The sequence below is a fragment of the Diadema setosum genome, chromosome 2 (genome assembly GCF_964275005.1).
Source record: "Diadema setosum chromosome 2, eeDiaSeto1, whole genome shotgun sequence".
Lineage (NCBI taxonomy): Eukaryota > Metazoa > Echinodermata > Echinoidea > Diadematoida > Diadematidae > Diadema > Diadema setosum.
Genome location: NC_092686.1, coordinates 44750531 through 44778298, shown reverse-complemented (window position 1 = coordinate 44778298; position 27768 = coordinate 44750531). Strand labels below are relative to the sequence as shown.

Here is a 27768-nt window from a genome sequence, read left to right as displayed (position 1 = left end):
TAACTTCTTGCACAAAGTCATTGTGATGAGACAACATTACAGACAATGTATGTATGCAGAATGGGTATTTTTGTCTTTTAAATACGTAATGAATCAACTTTATCGGCAGTATATACACATTGTAGGAACTATGTATTCTATAAGAATATTCTGTACTTGGTATGGCATTGTTTTTCGATGAAGGAAAGCAATAGAACGTCTCCACTCGGTGTATGTATTAAACTGAATCATCGAGGAGATACAACATGAAAACAGACATTACTTGATGCACAGATGGGCACATAGGTTTACGTAGGTTTGACACACACAAACACACACACACACACGGACACACACACACACACACGCACACACCCACACACACACACACACACACACACACAAAGTACATAATAGCCCATCCTATAATCTTTCCGGTGACATCTCCTCTGTATCATACGTACATTTATAGTCAATTGCCATTATAATCACACTACAGTCTTGTCACGGAGAAAGAGAGATCAGAGAAACAGCGGCGAGGGAGAGATACAAGAGAGAGAGAGGGGGGTGGAGGGAGAGAGACACGCTATTTAGCTCATAATCCTCTGAGTATAATATACCATTATAATCTGATAACTTGTGAAATAGCTGCACTCGCAAACGATAAGAAAGACATTTAGATATCTCGCGAAAGAGTTCTCCCTAGTCAATAGCGTTGTACAGACTTTTGTATATTTCAGAGGGTATTTCAGTTGCCTCCTATAGCCATTGAATTAAGAGCGCTGGGAACACGTTCTTTTGCTGCAGGATAAATATCTTTTCAAGGAGACAAACATGCAAACTCCAGTCTCTTTGCACCGAGTTCGTCTGAAGTGTCAATACAACTTCTGTCTTTGCCTCGATCAGTACCCTCTCTAAAAACAGCTTCTTCCGCCTCAGCTTGTTATAGTCACAGCTTTCGTTTAAAGTGCTATCGTAAATCGCGCCTTATGAGCTTTTCACGCGATTATGCGTGGAGTTAACTCACCTTTATCCTCTAACAATCGACACTAGATTGAAAATTGTACTCTCTCCTACATTATGAATTTGGTATTATCCCATTTCAGATATTTCGGGTCCTAAAGTGTCTTCATGCTGGTCTCCCACGAGGCGGAAGATGAGGTCACGGAGGCGTGTCAGAGGTCGTGTGGTTTTGGATTTAAGGCGGGCGCAATGGCAAAGAATCGTTTACTTCTGACGGTTAGATTGCTTTTTTTATTTATAAGGAACACATAGACAGATTTTCTACCCGCGCCTGTTGGGGCAAAATAAGTATGTGCACGTTCTGTGTCAGTCTGCGAGTTGTTCTCTGTGGAACTGGCAAGGTCTAGCAATTCGGGGGGGGGGGGGGGATCATGATAAACAGACTGTTCTCTGTGGAACTGGCAAGGTCTAGCAATTCGGGGGGGGGGGGATCATGATAAATCATTAAATGTTGTTAAACCAAGTTATGATGAATGACAATATACTTTCTAATTCCAATCTATTTGGCATTCACAAAACGAAGACGCCAGAGACAAAACTCATTTCATATCAGTTAAGTTGAAGATGATCACAGCAAAGCGTCAAAATGATGAAGGTGTCCGCGAGGGAACATAAATGTGTGCCTAATTGAAAATAAAGTGATATTGATGAAATCACCTGACATAAGTATGCCAGGTGGTAAAAAAGTATTGATAGGAGAAATTTACAAGCCCCCAAATTGTAATTATTCTGACTTCATCTCAAACGTCGAAATTATTTTAGATTCGCCCTATCTCCGCAACAAACACGTGTACATAATGGGAGATTTTAATTTAGACTTACTTGATTATGGTAAGCCACAAACACGTGATTTTCTTGATACTATGGTATCATCCTCTTTCACTCCTTGTATCACCAAGCCTACAAGATTATTTGGAGCCTCCACAACACTGATTGATAACATATTTTTAAACAGCCATGATTATGATGATCAATGTATTTTATATCAGATCATTTTCCCGTTATAGTTTCTTCCATTTCTACTATACCTGAATCGCATAAACAAAAGGTGTGTAAAGATTTATCGCAATCACGAGTGTTCTCCGATCATAATATCCAGCTGTTCAAACAAAGTTTATCCGAAATTGATTGGAATGAGGTTTTAAACTCTACTGATCCGAATGATGCGTACGACAGATTTATGAATATTTTGATACCTTTATATCACTTGCATTTCCCTTTGAGAAATCAAAGAGGAAACTACAAAACAGTTCCGCGCTCACCCTGGATAGCAAAAGCTTTACTTAGATCCATAAACAGAAAAAATACTTTATTTTACAGATGTAAATCATGTAATACAGCTTTGAATAAGTCAAAGTACATTAAATATCTGAATGCTCTCACGTCCCTGTTACGTAAAGCAAAGAAAGATTATTTTTGTTCTCTGTTTGAACAGCACAAGTCAGATGCAAAATCTACATGGCATTGTAATAAATAGTGTTATTCATAAACGTGTAAACAAGGGTAGTATTGATAATATCCTTTGTGAAGGGAAGAATTTAACAGATGATGTGGAAATTGCGGAAGCATTCAACTCTTTTTTTGTTAATATTGGTCCGAATCTGGCCCGCAATATTTCATCTGTACACAGACCCTTTCATTCTTACCTTTTAAATTCCAATCCACAGTCCTTATTTTTTCTCCCAGTACTTGAAACAGAGGTCGTAGATATTGTCAATTCGTTTAACCCCAAGAAGAGTACAGGTCATGATGGGTTTTCTAAGCACCTCATGAAATGTATTGTAAACGAAATACTATCACCCTTAGTTCACATTTTGAATTTATCTTTATTGACTGGTATTGTCCCCATTAAAATGAAAATTGCTAAAGTTATCCCAATCTATAAGAAAGGCAGAGAGGATGAGTTAGGAAATTATCGACCAATATCGCTTCTGTCATCCTTTTCTAAATTACTTGAGAAGGTGATTTATAATCGTTTAATCAAATTTGTAAACGATTGTGATATTTTAGCTGATAATCAATTCGGGTTCCGGAAAAAACATGCAACCACCCATGCTATATTACTACTGGTTGAGAAAGTTGTAAGAGCTATAAACACAAAGTCGCATACAGTCGGTCTGTTTCTGGACTACTCCAAGGCCTTTGACACAGTAGATCACGAACTTCTTTTGTATAAACTAAATCATTACGGTATTCGTGGAAAGGCCTTGGAGTGGTTCAGAAGTTATCTTACCGGTCGATCTCAATTTGTTTCCGTAAATAATCATGAATCTGATATAAACTCGATTTGTTGTGGTGTTCCACAGGGCTCCCTCTTAGGTCCTCTTTTATTCATTTTATACATCAATGACTTCCGTAACTCATCCTCTCTGCTGTCTTTTCTTCTGTTTGCAGATGATACAAGTCTCTTTTATTCTCACTCAGATCCTTATGTTTTGCTCGATTCTCTGAATAATGAACTTAAGTTGGTGTTTGAGTGGATTCAGGCAAATAAATTGTCGCTTAACATAAATAAGACGAATTATATGGTTTTCAGTAACACAATAAAATCTCTTCCAGGTTTAGTTTTAATGAACGGTTTACAGTTAAATCAAATAGATTCAACAAAATTTTTAGGTATTTATATTGACAGTAACCTTTCATGGAAGGTACATGTTGATTATTTATGTAAATTGTTGTGCAAGAATGTTGGAATTATTCACAAAGTGAAATATCTCTTCCCAAAGCCAATATTGCATTCTCGTTATACAACTTTATTATTACCTTACTTGAATTACGGAATATTAGCCTGGGGGAATTGCTCAAAGACTAAAATTGATTCGTTATTTTTGGTTCAGAAAAAGGCCTTGCGGATTATAAATCGAGCACAATTTTTTGATCATACTGATGAATTGTTTGTTTCAAGTAAATTGTTAAAAATTTCTGATTTGTATTTATATCATGTTGGAATTTTCATGTATAAGTTGAATACTGGTGACCTTCCTAGTATATTTTCCTCATTGTTTGTGAAAAACAGTGATATTCATACTAAACTACCCTACAAGACACAGTGAATCCTATCAGTTTTCTCCTGTCCGTACAGTTTTAGCCCTTAAGACAATTACATCTACCGGCCCTTCTTTCTGGAATGAGTTAGATTCGGTGCGGTTGCACTCAAGTTCTTTAAGCTCCTTTAAGAAAAATCTCAAAGCCAATTTTCTAAAATCCTATGTGTAATTATTTGCCGTAATCGCTTATTTTTTTTTTTTTTTTTTTGGCATATACTTAAATGATGTCTCGCTCGGATGACCTCACCAGTTTGATTAAATTGCTACTTTTTTAAGCATTTATACCATAAGTTAATCATAAAACATTATATACTATACTTTGTACATCCCGTAAACATTGTAATATTCTCGATATTTTGAATTTTGCATGTTACGTCACTTCTGACTTTGATATACTGTACTAAAACCCTATGTTATATATTTGGAACCCACATCCTACAAGCTTTGCTTTTTAGTGGGTTCCTCATATTACACGTTAATTATATATTATGTCCTTATACATTTGTGCATTATTGGTTCAAACTGACCATTGTGTGAAAAACATTTCTGCTTCAAATCAAATGGAATATAAAACTTGTACGAAATGTGGAATATGGAACGTGAATAAAAAAAAAAAAATCACCAGTTACTCTACAGTTCCGGAAGTCTCAGTGATACCTTTCTTCCTTATGATAATCAGCTTGTGTAGCTAGGGTAAATTGATAATAAATCAGTGTATTCTTTCGCTCTTTTATAGGTGCTTCCCGAAGCATCATTATTTTATCCGCTTCTCATTCATTCATTTTTTCCATCTTTATCTCTAACTTGTGAATACAAGTTTTTCACATGGGAAGGAGGAAACAAAATATCTTATTCATATCAATATTGTAAGACGGAAAGATGATACCTTAAACATTGGTTCATTTAGACATCCAGTCCACCCCAAATCCTGTTTACAATTCCCACAGTTGCAGAGTTCCTATATCCTTTCATTAGCAATGTCATAGAACTTCTCAGTAAACTCCTGTTTACAATTCCCACAGTTTAAAAGTTACTATATTCTTTCATTAGCAATGTCAGTGAACTTCCCAGCAAACTTGTCATGTAATAGCCCACCATCACAATATACCATTTCCTCTAGTAAACCCCATTAAACTGATACTTAATCCTTTTCTTTGTTCTCCCGGTCAAGCCCAAGTCAATCCAGACTCCTGTATTTACAATTCCCACAGTCAGTCCTTTGTCTAGTTTTATTACAATATCTACGACTAAACGCGTATTATGTGTGTGTGTGTAGATCAGATGTGTGCAAAGACCCTAATGTAGTTATGTCATTTTGCACACCTTTGCAATCGTTGCATTGAGGTGGGGATTCTAAGAATCGGCTATCGTGTTTTTCGGCAGAACGAAATGCAGACTAAACAGATAAATCCATGGAGCTACGCTTAAAATCTAAATGCGAAAATATTCCAAACGTAAGCCTCACTCTGAGGCCCGTCCTGTACACGAAAGCGAAACTGCTGGGGACGGGAGTCTGAGTACGGGGAATGTCACAGCTGATTGCTTCCGCGTATTCTCTGTCTTCCCGTCGTGTAGCGAAAACTCCCTAATGATGGGCAACGGAGTATGTCTGCAAACACTAACTGATGAAACGCCGATCTATCGACATACTGGAAACGATAGTGACGAGTATGGCAAGCCGTTTGTGTAAAAAGTCGATAAACTCTGTTTTTCACTGATAAACTCTGAACTTATCACTTGATAAACTGAGTTCATCAACTGATAAACAGAGTTTATCAGAAAAACTGTGTTTATCAACTGATAAACATTGTTTTTCAAGAAAAACTGAGGTGATAAACAGAGTTTATCAGAAAAACTGTGTTTATCAGTTGATAAACACTGTTTATCAAGTGATAAACACAGTTTATCAGAAAAACTGTGTTTATCAACTGATAAACATTGTTTATCAAGAAAAACTCTGTTTATCAGAGAAAAACAGAGTTTATCGGAAAAACTCTGTTTATCCACTGATAAACACAGTTTTTCTTTGATAAACTGTGTTTATCAACTGATAAACACTCTTTTTGTGATAAACTCAGTTTAAACTCTGTTTATCAATGTGTTTATCAATGATAAACTGAGTTTATCAACTGATAAACACAGTTTTTCTGATTATCTCTGTTTATAACTTGATAAACTGACTTTATCAACTGATAAACACAGTTTTTCTGATAAACTCTGTTTATCACTTGATAAACTCAGTTTATCAGAGAAAACCAGAGTTATTCAAACCTTCTCGGTAGTGGGCGCTAGCAGCATTTAATACGCAGAGCCGTCTGCTCTGTTAATACGTACATGTACGTAGATCTACATAGTGATGATACGTACATGTACGTAGATCTACAGCTAGTGATGCCATACACGGCACTGTATGTGTACGCGGGGCCAGCCGGGAAGCGAGCAGCTGCCGGGAAGTGGACAGGTATAAGTAGCGCAGCGATACATTGCAAGCGCTAGCGCTGCGATTATTATCAACGAGCAGAACATATCAAACAGTGAAAACGCCCTCTCTTGTGGAGAGATAAATAACTCTGCTTATCAAAAGTGAAAAACTCTGTTTATAAACTGATAAACTGAGTTTATCAGAAAAACTGTTTATCAACTGATAAACACTGTTTTTCTGATAAACTCAGTTTATCAGATTGATAAACTCTGTTTTATCACTGATAAACACAGTTTATCAGAAAAACTGTGTTAATCAGTTGATAAACTCAGTTTATCAAAGAAAGATTGTGTTTATCAGTTAATAAACACTGTTCTTCACTGATAAACAGTGTTTATCAACTGATAAACACAGTTTTTCTTTGATAAACTGTGTTTATCAACTGATAAACACTGTTTTTCTGATAAACTCAGTTTATCAACTGATAAACACAGTTTTTCTTTGGTAAACTGTGTTTTATTGATAAACACTGTTTTTCTGATAAACTCAGTTCATCAAGTGATAAACACTGTTTATCAGATTGATAAACTCTGTTTATCAATTGATAAACAGAGTTTATCGCTGATAAACACAGTTTATCAGAAAAACTGTGTTTATCAGTTGATAAACTCAGTTTATCAAAGAAAAACTATGTTTATCAGTTGATAAACACTGTTTTTCACTGATAAACAGAGTTTATCGACTTTTTACACAAACGGCTTGCCATAGACGAGCATATAACATGCTGCGTAGGTTTTGTTTGCAGTTACGGCTGGATGATGGCATCCAGGACTCGTTTCGAATTTGGAAGACCTTCTTGTCGGTGATTCCCGCATATGCCTCTCCTTAGCTCAACAACATTTTCCGTGTTTACAATGTTTAAGATATAAAGAATTTTTGTACAAAATATGATATTGTGAGACGTGCTGGCGTACAAAGTCGGTCATGGTTGGTCTGGAAGTCACGGTGCAGAATCTTTCGATATTGACAATAAAGAGGGACGAAATGACATGGTTCATCGGTGCAAGGAGGTTCAAGAGAATGGAGTCACAACTGTCGTATTTCCTTTGAAATCACGTTCGATGCCGTCACTCGAAAGTATTTGAAGCATGTGGCAAACTGGATCTGCCGCGCAGATAGGAAGACAATTGACTCATGTCTCATTGCATAAGCATCAGCCACTTTCTAACGAAAATATGTCTTTGTGATGGTAATTACTTTTCGCCATCCCTACTTATAAAAGATATAGTCCATGGGCCAGGCCAGATATTGGTACCATCTGAGGTGGCAAAACCTTTTTGGTGTCATTTTGTTTGTCGGGCATAGATATGCTTATCAAGCTATGATAGCATTTCCAAATGAGTAGCTTAGTCCTAATAAATGAATTTTTAACCCGTTTGGTTTCGCTGTTATATCCCTTTACTTCTGAATCGAAACTAACCGCTGTAGAAAGAAGAGCACTGTCTTCTGTATGTCCATAGGTGTTCTGTTGTAAACGCGGTGCGCTTAGTCTTTATTCAAGGCAGCGAAGGGAATATCCAAGGGAAAAACAATTCCTAGTGGAAGAGGTCACACTCTGCCTGTCTTTGGTCAAAGAGCGTAAAAAATATTTGGCATTGGTTGGGTTGATGGCTGAAATCTATGACTAAGCTACTACTCTGAAAATGCTATTATACTTTTATAGCAAAATGATATTCCTTAGATATATGCCATTTCAAAATGCACAACTAGAGCTTGCCACCTCAGGTGGTACCAGTAACCCATTTTCGGGTCTTGGCCCATGGACTAACTGTGTGACAATTGTTTCCGTGTGTGTGTGTGTGTGTGTGTGTGTGTGTTTGTCTGATTAACAACAATATCATATCTAAAGTTACTAATAAAAGGAATTATCTATACTGTTTTTATACTACCCTCTCAACAAATACATCAGGTTTAAACAAAAATCACTCTGCTCATTTACAATAGTATTTATTACTACGTATTGTAGTGTACCGGTTCATTGTTTGATGGAAATAAAGCTACATTGGCGTGGCATTAGTGTTTTCACCTCATCGTTTTCACCGGAAAATGATGAATAATCAAAAATACGGCAAAATCCACGAGGAATTGCTTTTTTGTTTGTTATTTAGATAAAGGGATATACACTGTATCATAGGCTTTGGATATTCCCTTCGCCGTCTTGAATAAAGACTAAACGCACCGCGTATAGCTCTGGACAGCATCACCCTTTGGATGTTCCCTTCGCCGCCTTGAATAAACACTAAGCGCACCGCGTTTCAACAGAACACCTGTGGACATTCCATGAGCTCCATACATGGACATACAGAAGACCGTGCTCTTGTTTCTATAGCGGTTAGCCTCGATTCAGAAGTAAAGGGATATAAAAACGAGACCATAGTGGTTAAAAATTCATTTATTAGGACTAAGCTACTCATTTGGAAATGCTATCATAGCTTGATAAGCATATCTATGCCCAACAAACACAATGACACCAAAAAGGTATTGCCACCTGAGATGGTACCAATAACCAATTTTTCGCCTCTTGGCCCATGGACTTACAGGTGATATATGATGGTAAAGACACGGGGATGCGCGAATAGAAATCGCGCAAAAAATGATGAAATGAAAATGAAAATTACTCGACTGGCCGTGCCCGGCCATTAATCTGATATTATATCTATTAATATAGAATTTAGATATACTCGAAGATTATTCCATATCAGTTTTATTTGGAGGAATTAAGTGGAAAAGTGATAAAACCGGCTTTCCGGGAGGGTACAGTTTTAAACACTTTCACATGATACAGCTCTGATTTACACTTTTGCACATATTGTTTCTTGAAGGGATTGACCTTTGTTTAATGAGCTTTATCATTAAGTGAGATTTCGTTTCATTTAATAGATAAACAAGCAAAATATAGCCAACATTAAGTTAACGTTCAAAATGAATCTTCAGATTGCTCAGCAAGACGGCGGCATCAAACCCCGCCACCAAAGGCACAGATGCACCTGTGGAATTCTTTTGTGCATCAATAGAAAAGTTACAACTGTTTGAATAATTACAGCCAGTTGGAACTCCATCTCTTAAACCTCCTTGATCGGTGTTGTTGAAAATGTTTCTTGGTGTCTACATTTTACAGGGGTGAACATGACATGCAGTTCGTGGAACCATGGAGCGATACAGTTTGTTTGTAGCTCCATGATGGAACCATATACAATTCCTGAAGTACAGAGAAGAATGGGTTTTAGATGACCTTATTGGGTCATCGTAGTGATGGATTACTGCAGTACCCTGTGGAGTCTCTGCATCTGCAGAACATCAAGCCAAAACAAGATGATTTAAGAGCTCTTGTAGAGACTCAACCTGCCACATGAAAATGTTAAAATTGATATAACTATATACAAGTAAAAGTTTTTTTAGTTACGTTCTTATCCTCGATGACAGCTATCCCTGAGGATAAGCTCTGGCCCCCTAACTACAACGCGCGACACACGACGATTTCTCGAAAAAGGGAGGTGGGGCTCCCTGCTCGAAGGATAACTTCGAGGATGGGCTTACTGCCCCCCCCCCCCCCTCGTAACTACGCTTATCTTGTGGGGATCCTTCGCGACACTGATTGAACGCTAACCCTGAACATGATACCTATCTTCGAGTTCACTTCAAGTTAGCCATCAACGAGTGCGTCTACACTGTGCTTATCATAACTACGAGCTTATCCTCTATCCTCGCGGTAAAAGGGACTGTACAGTACTGCATGGTTGGGGTGAAGATTCACCTTGTAACGTTTTGCGAGATATTTAGTGACCACTCTATGAAATGTTAAAGAGCATACAATTCTATTGGGAATCAAAAGTTTATTTGATGAAAATCGGTTTTGAAATGACTGAGATATCTGAAAACAAATTAAAACAAAGAGATCCTAATAAAAACTGTGGCCTGTCAATTTTATCAGGATCGCTTTTTTTAAAGATATCTCAGCCATTTTAAGACAAATTTTCATCAAAAACACGTTCAATCCTTCTTGAAATTACATGCTCTCATATTTCAGAAGAGATTTCTCATTATTTCACCAAAAAAATAAATAAAAATGTTATAAACCTGATGTTAGATCTTGACCAAAACGATACGATCCCTTTAAGGGTCACCGTCTGAACGTATAACTATGGACCTAATATACAAGGACATTCTTCGTATCGTTAATTAATCCATGCACCTGTACATCTCAAAAGCGCCACAAAGACATTTTTAGCATGCTTCACTGCTTTGATCCTATCATCGTCACCGCCAGCAAGCCGGGAGAAGAACAAGACGGAGATAAGAGAAATCTAAAACTATATACACTCAGCAAAAAAAAAAAAAAAAAAAAGGGAAAGTAAACACTTTTTCAAGTTTAGATTTCTCATCGAATATTAACTTTTGGTTGAAAGCTACTGTATTATAATATCATATTGAAGGTAATTTAATTGTCTATCAACCTGGTAGGTCAACAAGAAGGGAAACTTTACGCATGAGCGAACACCATTGTTTTTCTCTTCCAAGGCACAAAAGCAAAAATTGCAAAACTGAACAAGTTGTCATTCATGCGTATGTGCTCTTCCATGGAACAATAAGAACAAACAACAAATTTCACACAAAAAGAACCATGAATTAAGATGTAAAAATAAACCTTTGTTCTCTATGATATCTCTAAAGCCCAAAAAATCAATGAAGGCTAAAAATTAACGGAGAAAAATAGCGCATCTTGTGTCAAATCTAAATTCAAATGAAATAAGAGAAGAAGTAAAAATCAACAAAAATGGTGGAAAATTGAGGGGTTTTTTTAATTAAGAAATTGTAAATAATGCTTTGTTCTTTGTCGCATAGACTCTTTAATCACTAGATTAAAAGAAATGAATAAAGAAATTCGGCTCATTTCATCATCTTTAAGCATATTATTCACTATGTCATTTGAAGTTTGACTTGACAGAAAATTCTGATTTTCCCCTTAAGGTTCCCATTTTTTTTTCTTAGAGGTTATAAAGAGATAAAGAGAACAAAAACTTATTTTTCCTATTTCATTCATGTCTCCCATTGTGTAAAACTGGTTTTTTGTTAACAATGTTATTCTGAAGGGCATTTACAAATGACAGAAAACATGTCAATTTTTGCAAATTTTAATTTTGTGCCTTGGAGGACAAAAGCGAATGTGCTCAGTCATGCGTAAAGTTTTCTTTTTAATTAACCTATTAGCTTAATAACCAATTAAATTACCTTTAACATGGTATATAATACATTGACTTTCATTAAAATCTTCTATGAAAAATATGACTTGGAAAAAGTGTTTACTTTCTTTTTTTGCTGAGTGTACATGTATATGCACAGAAGAAAACAACTCACAAAAATCAAGTAAAGTGAATGTGCAGTTGTGGTGTATGTTAGGAAATCATACCTCAAACAATTTCGCTTGTGAGAAGCAGGCAGTTTTTAAAAGAAAGCTAACATTTTGGCAGGATGATTGTCATTTGTGCTCTCAATATTTCACTTTTCCGCAGCTTATTCCAGAGCAAAAAGGGACGGTAATGGTAGAGAACAGGTATATCTTGCCATTAGGCAAGGTCTTATGCGTGTGCGAAAATGTGCGAATCAGCAATTACCCATCTTTTGACACAAAATTTGTCATGATCTCAGGTTTTGCTGCTCCTCCTCATCTGTATTCATTCAAAAATATTTCCGTCTGAAAGAGGCACATCAGCGAAACAAGACTAAAATGAGGGAAACGTTTCTTTTGTTAGTGACTATACATGATCACACAATCGTTATCGTCCAGACACCTGAATACTGTACTCATTAAGATGCACTTAATCATGAGTCGGCGACGATGATTACATCAAAGAGAGACTGCCGTGAATAGTCCATGTATATTAGGTCCATGGACTGAGTGAGTCCTCATCTGTAATGACAATGATGGTAAATTTCAACAATGACATCCACTCTCACTGATATGATATGGATTCACGAGCAAATCACAAGGGTCAATCCAAGGAACAAGTTCTGGATCAATCAGGCGCACAGTAAAAAACTTCAAATGGACATTTATTTTCATCTCCCTTAAGCTAATTAGTCATAATGCTTTGTCAAGTTCTTTTAAGTGACTCCGTGTTGTGTAAGCTGAGCTGCGAATGTCTAATCAGAGTTTTCGTTTCGTTTCATTTATTTCATTTTCATCACTATTATGATTATGTTTTCGAGTATATCATTGCACTTTAATTCATTTATTTCCACACAGTAAGCAACAAGAAAATACCAACATTACAATATTTTCAACATACATCATGCAAAATACAATGAATATTTCATCCACTGCAATAAATATCATATTGCACGTCAATAAATGAACACCGAATTGCGTAATGGTAAAAAAAAAAAAGACGCTTCTAACATCCAAGCACAGTGAAGGTGGTGGCTGTCAGATGGAAACTAGTACATGAAATGATGAAAAATACTCGACAATCATTTATGTCGTCGAGAAAATAAAACAACTCAAGGGGATGAATAATTATCATTTTGCTACCATATGGTTAGAATTCAATGAGGGAGGTTTAAATGAAATAGGTTTGGGGAAACGTATGGTTAGAGGATGATGAAGAATCTTCGATAAATTGCATGGTACATTGAATCAATGACCAAACAAACTGTTCCAGCAAGACTGTGTTCAGGGTATGGCATTACAATACAAGCAAGACTGATCTATAGTGTTTGAGAGTTGAATGTTGTTCTCTTTTTACTTTACACATCGGCATCTATTGTAAAAGTGGTAACCTTATTTTGTAGTTTTGTAATGATATTATTCCTTTGTATTTTCCAGCATCCAACTTTGCAACCAGAAAAGATGGTGCACTCATAACTCACAAATTATCTTGAGTACAAGGTGCTATTGACACCAGGGAGGTGGGATCTTTCCATCTCCCTGATTCAACTGTGGATCGCTTCGTTCTCGTCAAATATTGTTTTGTTGTTGTTGTTATATATATGTACAACATATATATATATATATATATATATATATATATATATATATATATATATTATACATGCAACGAAAAAGAAAGACAAGAGCCCAAGAGGGCTTCACACTCATCTGAGTTTATATGTGAATTTAAACTTTATGGAACATTTCTAAGGCGTCAGGCCCCCAGATGTTGTTTTTATTATCTAGCTGACTACCTTTCCGGGGGTCCTAGAAACAACTACAATGTATCATTCTTTCCCTTATATGCATCTACACACAATACCATTATTTTACCTGCACTATTAGATAGAGAGATGATGATTAAAATTCAATACATTTTCGTCTTCATTAGTACTGCCCCAAGTCATCAATATCATCTAAGAGAGGCAATAAATCAATTAAAAACGTGCATTATTATCTAGAGACATTCATGAAAGACCATCATTAGAGCGTTGACTTCGAGGTCACTATGCTTTTAATTCATTGTGTAAGACTGCGTTTCCAAACTTGCATGCGCAGAACATTTTGAGGGTGCAGTTTGCAGGACAGGTTGTAGAAATACTATACATACTCTCTAAATTCTTTTGTCGATAGAGCTGAGGGACCAATCCAAAATTGGACTGAAAATCTCAATCTAATAGATTAAGAAGTCAATCTTTTTCTCAATCTAATTTTAGATTGTCATAGTCCCTTATCACAATCTCACAAAATAGACTGATTTCAAATAGTAATGCAAAGAGAAAGAAAAAAGTTTAGGGGAGGGGGGATCGCGGAGAGAAAGATAAGGAACGGGTGGATGTTTTTGAACGCTACGTTGATAAGAGTACAATGATCATAGGATGTCAGTTTAAGTCACTTCATTGTATCAAAATCCTCTCATAGGCTGAAAAACGTGTCATGATCTATGATAGCTAACGAGTACTGGTACATTACGACATGATTATACTTTTAATACGTTATGGAATGATCAAGAACATTCGTTACGACGATTTCCCTTTAAGTGATCATACAGATAAAACATGCCTTAAACAACCATTCGGCTGCGACAGTCCGTAAACAAAGAACATCCGAAACACTGAAGATGAAGATCATGATTATATTGAGTGTATGAAAGTTGTTTGTAAAACTATTGTAACAAAATGATATTTATTTTGTGTAGTGTGTAGTGCATTTTATTTGGAATTTATGCGAAACCATTGTTAGAGCGAAATTTGTTCATAGAAATTCAGTAACACAATGTAGTCGTGGTTACTTTGTGCTGATTTATTCCAGTAACAAGCTATACATTCTAAAAGAGTGTTTGAATTGTTCCTTTAAGTCAGTCTTCTGTATTGATGATTATTTGTCAATTAGTGGTTTTTGTGGAGATTCAGATAGTGATAAAAAGTATGGATGATAAGTGCACCGATAATTCCTACAGTAAGTTCAAAGTTGTGTTACAGAGGTTTGACACACACATTTAGCATTGTGTGTGTATACGTGTGTATACAGGTTGGCCATATGTCACATTTTAGACAATTAACGTCGATTAATTAGTAAACATGATCAGTTATGGGACTGAATATGGTGTTGATGTTTGATTAAAATGATTTCAATCAAACTGTGAAGAGTTTAAAGGGATAGCTTAACTCTGTGTAAAATAAAGTAAGAATAAAGGAAATTTTAGGAGAAATTAATAACTATGCCTATAATAATTCAGCACAGGTACTATTAGCTACCTCATTTATCATTCAGGAAGTTATGTGCTGGTATCACACTTGCGCGCTACTCTGCTCATATTCTCAGTGCTCGGCAGTGAAGAAGAGAGAGACTGATCCTCGGGATAGCATTGTCTTTCTGTCTTGTACTCGGTACGAGTTGTGAACGTGAGTATGTACACACTATATGGTTGAGGGGTCTAGATATCGCGCACGTACATTTGAAATGCTCTAATAATAGAAGTTATTCTATAATCGTACCTGAATTTCTCAATGAATATCACGAAAAAGCAGAAAAATCACCTCCCAGAATCTCCTGATGATACGATGACGGAGTAGTGCGCTGTCGCCGTTTGTATGTCGGACTTTCTTTTATGCGTTCAATTTCTCGGGGTATGTAAAGATCGCGCAGCTGCCCTCTGTAGTTTCATGCGTGAAAGTGTCTGCCCCTCTGCGGCTGTAACGTGCTCCGGCTTTCGTAGAATATTTTTTCACTTGATATTAAATTTGTCCCTGTTATAAGCAACAGCAGTTTTACCTAACTTGTGTATATTATTGTTATTATTATTATTATATGTGTTATTATTATTATCATTATTATTATTATTATTGTTATTATTATTATCATCATTATTACTATTATCACCACCACCATCATCGATCATCATAATCATCATCATCATTATCATTTTCATTATTATTATTATCACTTCCACCACCATCATCATTTTATCATTCTTATTATCATTATTTCTATCATTGATATTTTCATAATCGTTAATGATTTTCATTTATAAAGTTTTCTTACAATATTTCTAATCACTTTAACCAATAATATACACGTAATATAAAATGGAAAAAAGTAAAATATGAACATATACTTTGTGTGTGTGTGTGTGTGTGTGTGTGTGTGTGTGTGTGTTTGTGTGTGTGCTTACCCATTCGTCACCCTCTCATTTTCGTCACCCATTTGTCACACTCTCATCTAATTTGTTTTCTTCATATTATGGCCCTCCCCTGTCACAAATATATCACAAGTTAGCGCAAGAAAACACAAGCAAATTCAAATTGAAATCACACTTCAACTTCGATAGACTGAAATATTTATTCCTTTGTAATATTATAATCGTTGTGTTAAAATTTGACTTAAAACAACATTTATTAACAGTATTTCAGCGTAGCTGGCAGCATACATTGTTCTTGTGTATGATGACGTCACGTGGTAAACGATCGATCGAACAAATTACGAATTCTATCGACTACGAACGAGACAAGCGAGACGACACGTCTAGGCTACAACATCCTTAGAACAGATTTTAAGGGAAGGTAGGTTTGCACAAGGTAAAAAATTGGAAATTTAGTGGAAAATTCGTTGGAAATCAAAATTTCTTACCTGCTTCCTTCTCATGTTGAGCGGTAAGTCAGGTATGTTTATTCCATGGGCGTATCGGCAAATTTTGCGCTTAGTCCTACGCGTAATATCGCTTGCTATACGCAGTTACGCTATGCGCGATCATTAGGTCCCTGCGCGAGATCTAGTACCCTTACTATACCTGTAAATAAACAAGTTGGTGTTCCGGTACATCGCCTATGAAATTGTGATGCATTCGTGTTCAGTATAACATAAGTACTGATTGGAATGAATGCTGGTGAGACTAGGATGGCATCCGGTGGTTCTGCAGCAGATGACAACTCATCCAGCAGCCTTTGCGAGCATTCTCGAGCGGGCTTTGCTGCACCGTGGGATAACTGAGTATCTGGACGGACGTCGGAGAACGAAGTTCAGAACTTTGGAAGGAACAAGTACGTCCCACGTACTTCCAGAACAGACGTCGGAGAACGAAGTTCAGTACTTTGGAAGGAACAAGTACGTCCCACGTACTTTCAGAACAGACGTCGGAGAACGAAGTTCAGTACTTTGGAAGAAACAAGTACGTCCGACGTACTTCCAGAACTGACGTCGGAGAACGAAGTACAGTTCTTTGGAAATGAAAAGTACAAACGACGTACTTCCAGGGCGAACGTCGGAGAACGACGTACTCTAGAAACGACGTCGGGAGTGAGAGTGAAAATTCACTGGTCAGTGTGTTGGGTGAATTAGATGTGAGAAGTGAGAATGTGCCTTTGAATCAGATAGTGTGAAGTGCAAGGTGTAGACTGGTGACGTACAAGTGGTGGGAAACTTAAGGTTTTATCCTCTTCATAGAGTGATCGTATATTTCGATCAAACGGACGGTCGGCTCGGTCTGCATAAGTGCCAAGGCCCCGTTGTTCGCTACACTATATTCTTTTAAAGCGACAGTCTGGCATTGGGAGTAGTGATAAAAATGTTCGAGTTGTCAAATTTCATGCATATGCACAGCTTAGTTGTATCACAAAACATCTTACCGTACACAAATTTCGTAATAAAGCCACAAATATACGGAAATATCTCTTATTTTCTCAGTAAACCATAACTGTGGACGGTTTATTCTAGAAATGATTTTAATAAAGTTATTGTTCACGCTTTGTATATTTAACAATACTTTATACATTGATCATCCTGATTACTATTTTGACATTGGTTGTTTCACATTTTAGAACTATTTTAAGGAAGTAAAGCCGGGTTTTTTTTTTCATCTGCAAACGGTAAATAGTGGCTTTAAAGTGTGCTTTCATTTTATCGCCGATCAGTTTCGACTCTCTATAGAAATATGCACGCGAATCTTACCACTCTGTAGACGCGGAAGTTTGAGTAGTAATAAAATTGTTCAAATGGTGCAACAATAATGTATTGTTACCTTGATATAATGATGTGATAATGATAACATTATATCAACGGCAACTGGCTCGTTGTGATACGTTTATAATTATGCACGGCCTTCATTATCGATAATAGGGGTCAGGGCACTTCTTTCAATTATTGATAATTTTGGTCATTATAATTTTATAATTATGGTATAGGGAGAAATGACGATGTCTAGAGCACTTCATCGAATCAAACTCTGAAAAACTTTATGCTACTGGAAATGTATACCATATAGAACACAATACGAGTAATTCCCCTCGTTTCCAGGGTTCACGTGTGGTAACCATTAAAATATTTTGTTCACGAAACACTGTTCTTTCCTTTGTCGAAAGTTCGCTGTCTGTTCAAAGTTCTGGTTGCCTTGAAAGTAAATTGAATGGGGAACATAAATCATCTATAACGTATCATATTTTTAAACACCAGCTGGTTGCTTCCTATAAACCTATTGGCAGGCGGTAATGTTTATTTTGAGAAAGTTCGAGCGAAGCAATCTGCGTTTGTTTTCAGTTTCCGCAGTCTTTGCATCATGAAGGCATCATATCAAAAAGTACCTTAATGGTCATACAGAACCGGGAAGGGGCCGGGGGCAGTTGCCTACCCCCCCCCCCCCCGAAAAAAAAAACAACAACAATAGAAATAAAAATTTGCTTTTATATACGTACGATCGGGTGAACTTTCAATGTTTCGTGCAGTGACGGTGCGCTCATGTATTACATGGTGCAGTAAGGGGCTGTGATCAACTTTCCTTATAACTGGTATAACATAATTCTCTCATTCTGGTATAGAGCAAGCCTATATTGATATAACTATATCATCACACTGTTCTCAAAGGTTATGAAACATAAAACAAACAAGAGTGGGATGTCTAAATTGTCTATGTGTTCATTAAACAGCGGCACTTGTTGAAACAGTGTATATTGAATAAAAGAACGATGTCATCGCTTAAAGGGATGGTATAATCTTGGTTGAGAGAGGGATTCAGGTTTTAACTTTTTGTGAGATACTTTGTAACAACTTATATGAAAATTAAAAACATACAATTCCAAGAGAAATCAAAGGTTTATCTGATGAAACTGGATGATCGGTTTAAAATGGTTGATATTATCGAAAAACAAAGTAAAACAAAGTTTTCAGGACCACTTTGTTTTTGGATATATTTGCCATTTCAAAACCACTTTTTTTTTAATAAAATCAAATTTACTTTTGATTACTCCTAGAATAAGCATGCTCTTTAATATTTCATATAGGTGGTTTATAATTATCTCACAAGAAGTTCAAAATTTGAAACCTTATCTCAACCAAAACTATACTATCCCTTTAAAAACAATTTCTACGTACCCTTTCTATTGATTTTACTTTCAAAGTTAACGCGGAGTGTTTTGATATTAAAATAATAGCAAAATTGGCTTTACATTGTTACATCATGTATTAAATGTCTGTGTTACTGATCCTTGATGAATAGAGTCTGCTTAATAGCCCTCGCCCCTTCAAAAAAAAAAGAAAAGAAAAAGAAAATGAAAGCGACTAAAATATTCTTTCAATATCAGTCAAAAAGTGAAATTACCTTTCCTCCCCCCCCCCTTTTTTTTTACATTTTCTCACCCGTCAGAAAAAAAAAATACAATAGGACTGTAACAGGAAGCAAAAAGAGATAATGTTCTCCATCTTGTCTGTACAAGGAAATATGTTCTCACTCAGAATAGGGTGTATGAGAATTTATATAAACACAAAAATTAATGATACAGTCCTCATATTTCATGTTTGAAGGCCTCATTACCGAAGCCTATTTCACAAGTCAGAAAACTGTAAGACTATAATCATTCTACGTTCATTGGATTCACGGGATCTCTTAAAGGATGATATTTCATATTGGCACAGTGGTTTTTGCTGGTTATTACTTTATGTGCTTCTCTCAATTACGAATACGATGTACTTTCTCTTTCTCACTCAGGATAGGTTTGGGGAAATGCACTTTCGTTGAGTTCATTCTTTTCCATTAATTTTTCGTTAGCTTAACGCGCACTTTGCATTGTATAGGGCTGGATAAACAGTAAAGTCTTACTTTTTAATTGTGGCTGCATGGGATAGTTGGTCGTAGAACGTGGAGTTAATAGGCGTTTTCACATCAGCCCGATAAAAATCCAAGCTCGAAATATTTTCCGCGATTGCGAATTAGAGCGCTATTTAGTTTCTTATTCACATCAGCCCGAAGAGGGGATAGCCCGAATAGTTAAAAATTTTAAAAGAGCTAATTCGACAGCTGAGTATGTGCAAACAGCATCAGTAATGTGTGTGTCCTCCCAAAAATTCCTCATGACTTGTGTGCAGTTTGCCTCGATCGATCGGGTCACACACGCTAGGCATAGGCGTTTTCACATCAGCCCGATAAAAATCCAAGCTCGAAATATTTTCCGCGATTGCGAATTAGAGCGCTATTTCATCATTATTATTATTATTATTATTACTATTATTTATAGTGCGCTTTTCTTATTCACATCAGCCCGAAGAGCTGGTAGCCCGAATAGTTAGAAATTTTAAAATAGCTAATTCGACAGCTGAGTATGTGCAAACAGCATCAGTAATGACGATGTGTGTGCCCTCTCAAAATTTCTTCATGATATGTGTGCAGTGTGTCTCGATCGATCGGGTCACACAAGCTAGGCATGATGGGATTCATCGCGCTAATTTCTCGAGTCGTTTTCACATTATCAAATAGCGCGCTACTATCCCGCTATTTCAGAAATTTCCCGAGTTGGAGTCGAGAAATTTTCTCGATCAGAGCGATACAATTAGCGCGGTAGTTTGTGTTCACATTATCAAATAGCGCGCTATTTCGCTATCGGGAAAATTTCCCAAGTCAGAAAATAGCGCGCTATTTGGAGACATCGGGCTGATGTGAAAACGCCTAATGTGAATTTAATGTATACTTCTAACGCAAAATACTTAAGCTACGCCACGTATTTTGGCTCTTCACAGTTTGCCACCGTGTTATTACGACGGAAGCGTTCATTAAGACCGTCAACAGTATGCAAATATAGCTATTTTACCCCTTTATGTACTTTTCCCCCGGATATTGGAACTGGTTTGATGAGACCTTCGGGCAAGTAGACCGTTTTCGTTATGTATTCAAATTTATGGATGTTTCATTCACGGGAACATAGAGACGAGCTATTCTACTGTCAAGAATAATCTTTGTTCAACAGCACCGGTATGCATAAAATATGAATATGCTATGAAAACTGCCTATTGTGCCCCATCGCTGCTATTAAGTCGAGTTTCGCATTGTCCTTGACGTTTCCATCAAACTGATTAGATCTTGTTTACTTTTCGCTCGCTTCTTTCCATTCTTCTTCTGTTGCTCGATCTCTTTTGTTGTTTCATTCATCAGTTATTTCTGGGTGAGGCAATCCTTACATATCGGCATATATACAAAGAGCGGTTTATTATCAGTGATTCTATAAATATATATCATTTTAGGTTGAATAGGCCGGTGTGCCTATTGGCCCTATGCCCCTATATACCAATTAAAACGTTACACCTATACCTCAGGAACAAAAGTTGTTCGGCATGACGACCTGCAAACTTGTACAAGGGTAATATAATCGTACGACACGCAGATGCATGCACACTGACAATGCGAAATACCGACACTATAATAGGCCGTTTTCGTAACATTCAAATTTCATGCATAGTTTTAAACAAAGGTTTTCAGTGACAACCTGAAAGCTTGTACAAGGCTTGTCCGACATAGCAACACGTAATGTATGCAAACCGGATTCCAGCTATCAGGTCAGTGGAATACTAGTTAGTCCATGGGCCAGGCCAGATATTGGTACCATCTGATGTGGCAAAACCTTTTTGGTGTCATTTTGTTTGTCGGGCATAGATATGCTTATCAAGCTATGATAGCATTTCCAAATGAGTAGCTTAGTCATAATAAATGAATTTTTAACCAATTTGGTCTCGTTGTTATATCCATATAATTCTGAATCGAAACTAACCACTATACAAAGAAGAGCACTGTCTTCTGTATGTTCCATAGAGCTGTAAAATGCAGCTCTGTGGTATGTTCACAGGTGTTCTGTTGTAAACGCGGTGCGCTTAGTCTTTATTCAAGGCAGCGAAGGGAATATACAAAGGTTATGATGTCCACAGCGCTTAGTCTTTATTCTAGACGGCGAAGGGAATATCCAAAGCATATGATACAGTGTATATCCTTTTATCTAAAAACAACAACAATAACAAAAGCAATTCCTCGTGAATTTTACCGTATTTTTCAATTATTTATCATTTTCCGGCGAAAACGCTACGGTGAAAACGCTAATACCACGCCAATGTCGCTTTATTTCCATCCAACAATATAAGATAATGCAAAAACAATGTACCGGTACACTACGATACATTATAATAAATAATATTCTAAATGAACAGAGTGATTTTTGTTTAAAACTGATGTATTTGTTGATAGGGTAGTATAAAAACAGTATAGATAATCCCTTTTATGAGGAACTTTAGATATGATAACGGTACATTGGTCTACAAAAAAGACTAAGCGCACCGCGTGACAGCTGTGGACATCATAGCCCTTTGGATATTCCCTTCGCTGCCTTGAACAAAGACTAAGCGCACCGCGTTTACAATTTGATATGATATATTAATTTTGAATTATTTGCAATAAAATGAAAATAATATAGGGTAAAATTTGGAAATTTATAGAAATTTTATGAATATAGATTTGGCGTAAATATTCCTCGAGGAATGATAAACGCCAAATAAATTCAAATAACAACAACAACAACAACAACAACAACAACAGAACACCTGTGGACATACGGAAGATAGTGCTCTTCTTTGTATAGCGGTTAGTTTCGATTCAGAAGTATAGGGATATAAAAACGAGGCCAAATTGGTTAAAAAATAATTTATTATGACTAAGCTACTCATTTGGAAATGCTATCATAGCTTGATAAGCATATCTATGCCCGACAAACAAACTGACACCAAAAAAGTTGTGCCACCTCAGGTGGTACCAACAACCCATTTTTCGGGTCTTGGCCCATGGACTAAGTAGCTCGTCTCTATCTTCCCGGGAATGAAATTTCCACAGATTTGAATGCGTCATTATAAAAACGGTCTGTTGCCCAGTTTACATAACGAAGTCCAGTTCATGGATAATTTTCCTCTGGGGACTTAAATTGCTGTAGTTGATTTACCTGCACATGTACTTCTCAATCAATTGCAATGCTTTTATTTCACTCTGCATTTATCGATCATTGTTGATTTGCCAGGCAATCCTCAGGCAAGCTTTTTCTTGTTATCAAGAACAACTTTTGTTATACAGGGACGCATATAAATGTTGATGAGTTAAGGCTAATCTCTATGTTTCTCATTGGTCAAGGGCGAATTTAATCGCTTGTTACAAGGCTATCGGGAAAATTCATAAACGATACTACAACGTACGTCCTACATTAATAGGCCTATGTTTTTGAACGTTCTGAAGGTGTATTTTTCTCCATTTTTTCCTCACTTCCTCACTTTCCTCACTTCTTCTTTCTCTTCCGCTCCTTCTCTTTCGTTCTTTCTGTGATGTCCATGGGGAAAACACAAGCAAGGCTCCATGAGCATTTAACCTTGTTTATTCACGTCCATCAGACTATTATTGACCATAAACGTCCGCTATCATCGATTTCTGGCCCGAATTCCATTGAACCCAACAAGACGCTTCACCAGTCCACACTGGCTGGAAAGACTGATGTAGTAAATGAAGTGAGGTGAAGTGGAGAATGCCGGGACTGTAGGCCGTGTAGAGAATAGATTGAACGTTTAATTTTCTACTCCGTGTTATTGTGGTTTTCTCAGGTATTGTTTGCACTTGTTGGCAATGATTACAGCGATCCAGTGACCATTAGGGCATGATAGGCCTATGTAAATTCAATGGTCATTGTACGGTCACAAAAACCAATGACTGTTGTTATTGTTAATTTGCACTCACCCATCGTGATTTTCGTTGTACGTGGATTTTTTATCACTTAATTGGTCATGTGAATTCATTATGCCAATTTTAATCCTTCATTCTGAATGCTATGATGAAACACAATTATGATGTTTATTTGACAACCTGATAGTAAAGAAGTTAGAGCGGGAAACATGTAAACTTCACTCATTTGAACTTACCGCGGAATCGGCTACGGCTGTGACGGGAGCAGCATCTTCCGTTGCCTTTTCAGACATTGCGAGAAAATTTCTCCTCGATGTTGGCCTGAACAATTTACCTATAGAAGTAGGCCCAAAAACCTGGCTTACAAATGTGAGTCCTACTTATCCTGGATATTCCGTCTGTTAACCGGCAGTTTCCGATGATCCACCTGCATGAAGTCTGAAGTTATGACTTGCTACACATTTGAAGAGGCTCTTTGGATACCACGTCCCCGTGATGAATGCACTCCAGTAATGAACTTTGCCGAGCGGATTACCACCGCCAACAATTTCCCTGCCAGGAAAAGGACTCAGATGAGCGATGTGCGTAAAATCAGCGTTGCCAAACGCCCACACGCCACCAACGCTGATCGCTTTGACACGAATCTCATCCGCAGCATGTGCAGAGCGGCACGACTCTCGAGCAACTTTCGGTCAGCACTCAGTGAAAAGGAACCGCTTATTAGTTCACCGGCATTGAACGAGACCCCAAAGTTGGAAGCTTTAGTTGGACGTCCTTGTATCGACCAGGAAGCTTGACTGATGACCACATTAAATGATTATACTTTATGAGCAATTAAACATTTTTTTTTGTCGTTCTTGTCTGAATTCAGTGAGTGTATGAGGCCAAAACTGAAGTCAAGCATACACGTAATTCATAATGATATTGACTGGAGACTATCATTACATCCATATTGATGTTACTGGAATGATATGAGAGTCAAGATTACTCAGATACATGTACCATTTTGTTGGAATGTGTTGGTTATGTTCATCGTGTCAAAAGTGACTACTCGTGTATTTGGTAACACTTTAGATTTGATAATAACTCGTCAGTCTAACGATATTATCTTAGGTATATCAAGCCTAAGCTGGTCAGACCCTCTCTGACCATCATTATGTCCGTTCTTTGTACGCTTAATGTTTGCATATATACCTATTTTGACTGCAGAAAAGGGTGTCTTTTCGTAAACCACCAAGTGCACTTAGAGCTTTATTGATGCATTGAATGATGATCTTGCTCCAGCTGTGTGTACGTCCATTTGATTCTTTAGACGACTTTGCTTCATTTTATGAATCTTCCTTATTATCTGTTTTCAGTAGACATCGCCTTTTGCCCACCATGAAAGTATACAATAGCCCCACAGCATGAGTGCCATGGTTGACTGATGAGGTATGAGAAGGGAAAAGAAGAGGGAGAGAAAGAAAGAAAAGATATGGAGGAAATCTCGGTCTGTTTCTGACAACAATGCTTTAAAGACAGCTCGCATCAATACGTTGTTAATAATGAACAGTATATACGTGTACGTACAAAATATTACACTGATTACATTACTATAGCAGTGCGTCGTATCTATCATTACTGATACTCTTACTGATAACAAATAAATTGAACTATACATATCATACAATGGACTGTTATGGTTTATCTGAATGTCTCGATACATGAATTACAACGTGTTAAAGATGCATGGATTTTGCAACTCCTCTGAATTATTATTATTATCATTATTGGGGTTCTTTTTTTAGCAGGTTTTCTTCGTGTGCCACAATTTCGTGGTAATTAACTCGACAGCTAATGTAAAATGCGCCCTCTTGAGCCAAGCCATGACATAACCAATGCGAAATTTCATGCTAGTAAACGTGTTCAAGTTGCAAACACAAGAAAGGAAGAGAAGGTTTGAACAAAATCTGACATGAAATATGAAAGTTGATGAAACATTGAAGAGTTTTACATGTTTACAAGAAGCGGTGACTTTAGGAGCAACCACGTGTGCGTATTGGAGGAGATATTGATGTCATCCCTTCACAGTTTTCTTACACTCCATGTTTCAATAAAATTTCTGACATACATATTAATTTTATATTAAAAAAAGAAAACGTTAAATTTTCACACGACCAATTTTTGATGTGTTGCAATAACTTAGAGCATTTAATGATAGCTCATAGTGAATAAAAATCATATAGTTTGCCATCGACCAAAAAGATTTGTTCATGGACAAATGAAATAAATGGAAGAGTTGTGTGTTCTACCACTAATAATGGATCCCATCAATTTGGGTATGAGATCACAACTGAAATCAATTATATATATATATTGGTATGAAATATTTACGTGCAAACATCAAAATTCCATGATTTTCCCACTAAAACTAATGTCACCGAGTCGATCGGGCACAATTTCTTCTTTTGGCAGGTATAGGTAAAGGAGCTCAATGAAGAGGCCTAAAAGGTGCATGCAAAGACATGGTGCAACAGGCCCGTAACCAAACAAGGAGGAGTGGTAAAAGAGAACCTTTCTGAGCGAGTGAGATGACCGCTGCGACCAGGGAGATGGACCTCTTTGATTGCGACCTATATAAGACAAACTAAGTTCTGTAATTATTGCTTGATTTTTTTTTTTTTTTCATTTACTGATCAAATTGACTGGAAATCTAATCAAGTGCAGCGTCCTAAGGCAGGCCAAGGAAGTGGGTGGGAGGGGAATACCCTGCCCCTCCCCCCCCCCCACACACACACAAATTAGCTTTTGCATTTTTTTTTTTAACTGAAATAAGTTTGAGATCTGCATGGTGCACAGATTAAGTCGATCTTCAGTCTATGAAAAAATAAACGAAAAAAGAAAGAGGATACATTGGTTAATCATAGCGGTTCCATGTAACTACAAACACAAAATCATTTTCTTTCCTGTGATAAAAAAAAATAATAACATGCACACACACACACACACACACACACACACACACACACGCACACACATGCGCATGCACACACACACCAGGGACGGATGCAGTAAATCCGTAAGGGAGGAATCTTTGCAAAATGAAAGGGGATCGCACGCCATCCCCGATTATTTTCTTTTTATTTCTTTTGTTTAAAAAAAATAAATAAAGAGGGGGGGGCGCCCGTTGCGCCCCCCTCCGCCCTCTAAATCCGCCACTGCACACACACACACACACACACCTACACACAAACCAAAGCAAACAAGAAAACATGTTTTGTTCGAACGAACCCTGCTCGTCAGCGGGCCGGGGAGGGAGGAGGATTCGGAGCTAGGGGCTGGGGCCACGGGAAATTCGGGCCTATGCATTTATAAACTGAAAATCTGATCGTGAAGATCACTAGTATTGATGGATGTCAAACGCGATCGGAACATTTTACCACCAATCCTTCAAGATGTAATAGTAACCACCTAATCTCTTACAACGGAGGTACATCATGCCGATGGTATTACGCAATCATCCATAAATCTCTTCTTTTTTTACCAATCTTGAAAGAGGTTAGCCATCATGGCATCAAATAAAGTTAGTGCTGTTGTTGCAAATATTTTTTAGACTGCAATATTTTGTTTTTAAGTTGTGATGAGTCTTTTAGTTTTTCTAAAGGAGTTTTACTCGCTTATTAAAAGATATTTAATGACTCCGCTTAGAAATTGCAGCAGAAAACATGCAGTGGTTGTCATTTACCTGTACTTTACAACGTTATCTAACCGTAGCTGCGAACTTAATACAGTCTGCAACACGTTTTGCAATTGCATCAGCATCTAGCGCACGAGTGAATGCTGTAATCAGCATCAAGATTTACTTAAT

General features: G+C 37.0%; 1 protein-coding gene across 1 annotated transcript in view; it reads right to left on the bottom strand.

Annotated features, from left to right (window-relative positions):
• Positions 1-24401, bottom strand: part of LOC140246032 (solute carrier family 23 member 1-like) — a 71835-nt gene extending 47434 nt beyond the window's left edge. The window contains exon 1 of the mRNA XM_072325479.1: positions 24158-24401. Within this exon, the coding sequence (XP_072181580.1) occupies positions 24158-24214 (57 nt within the window). The 5' untranslated portion in view covers positions 24215-24401. The remainder of the gene's footprint in view (positions 1-24157) is intronic.
• Positions 24402-27768: the final 3367 nt, after the last annotated feature.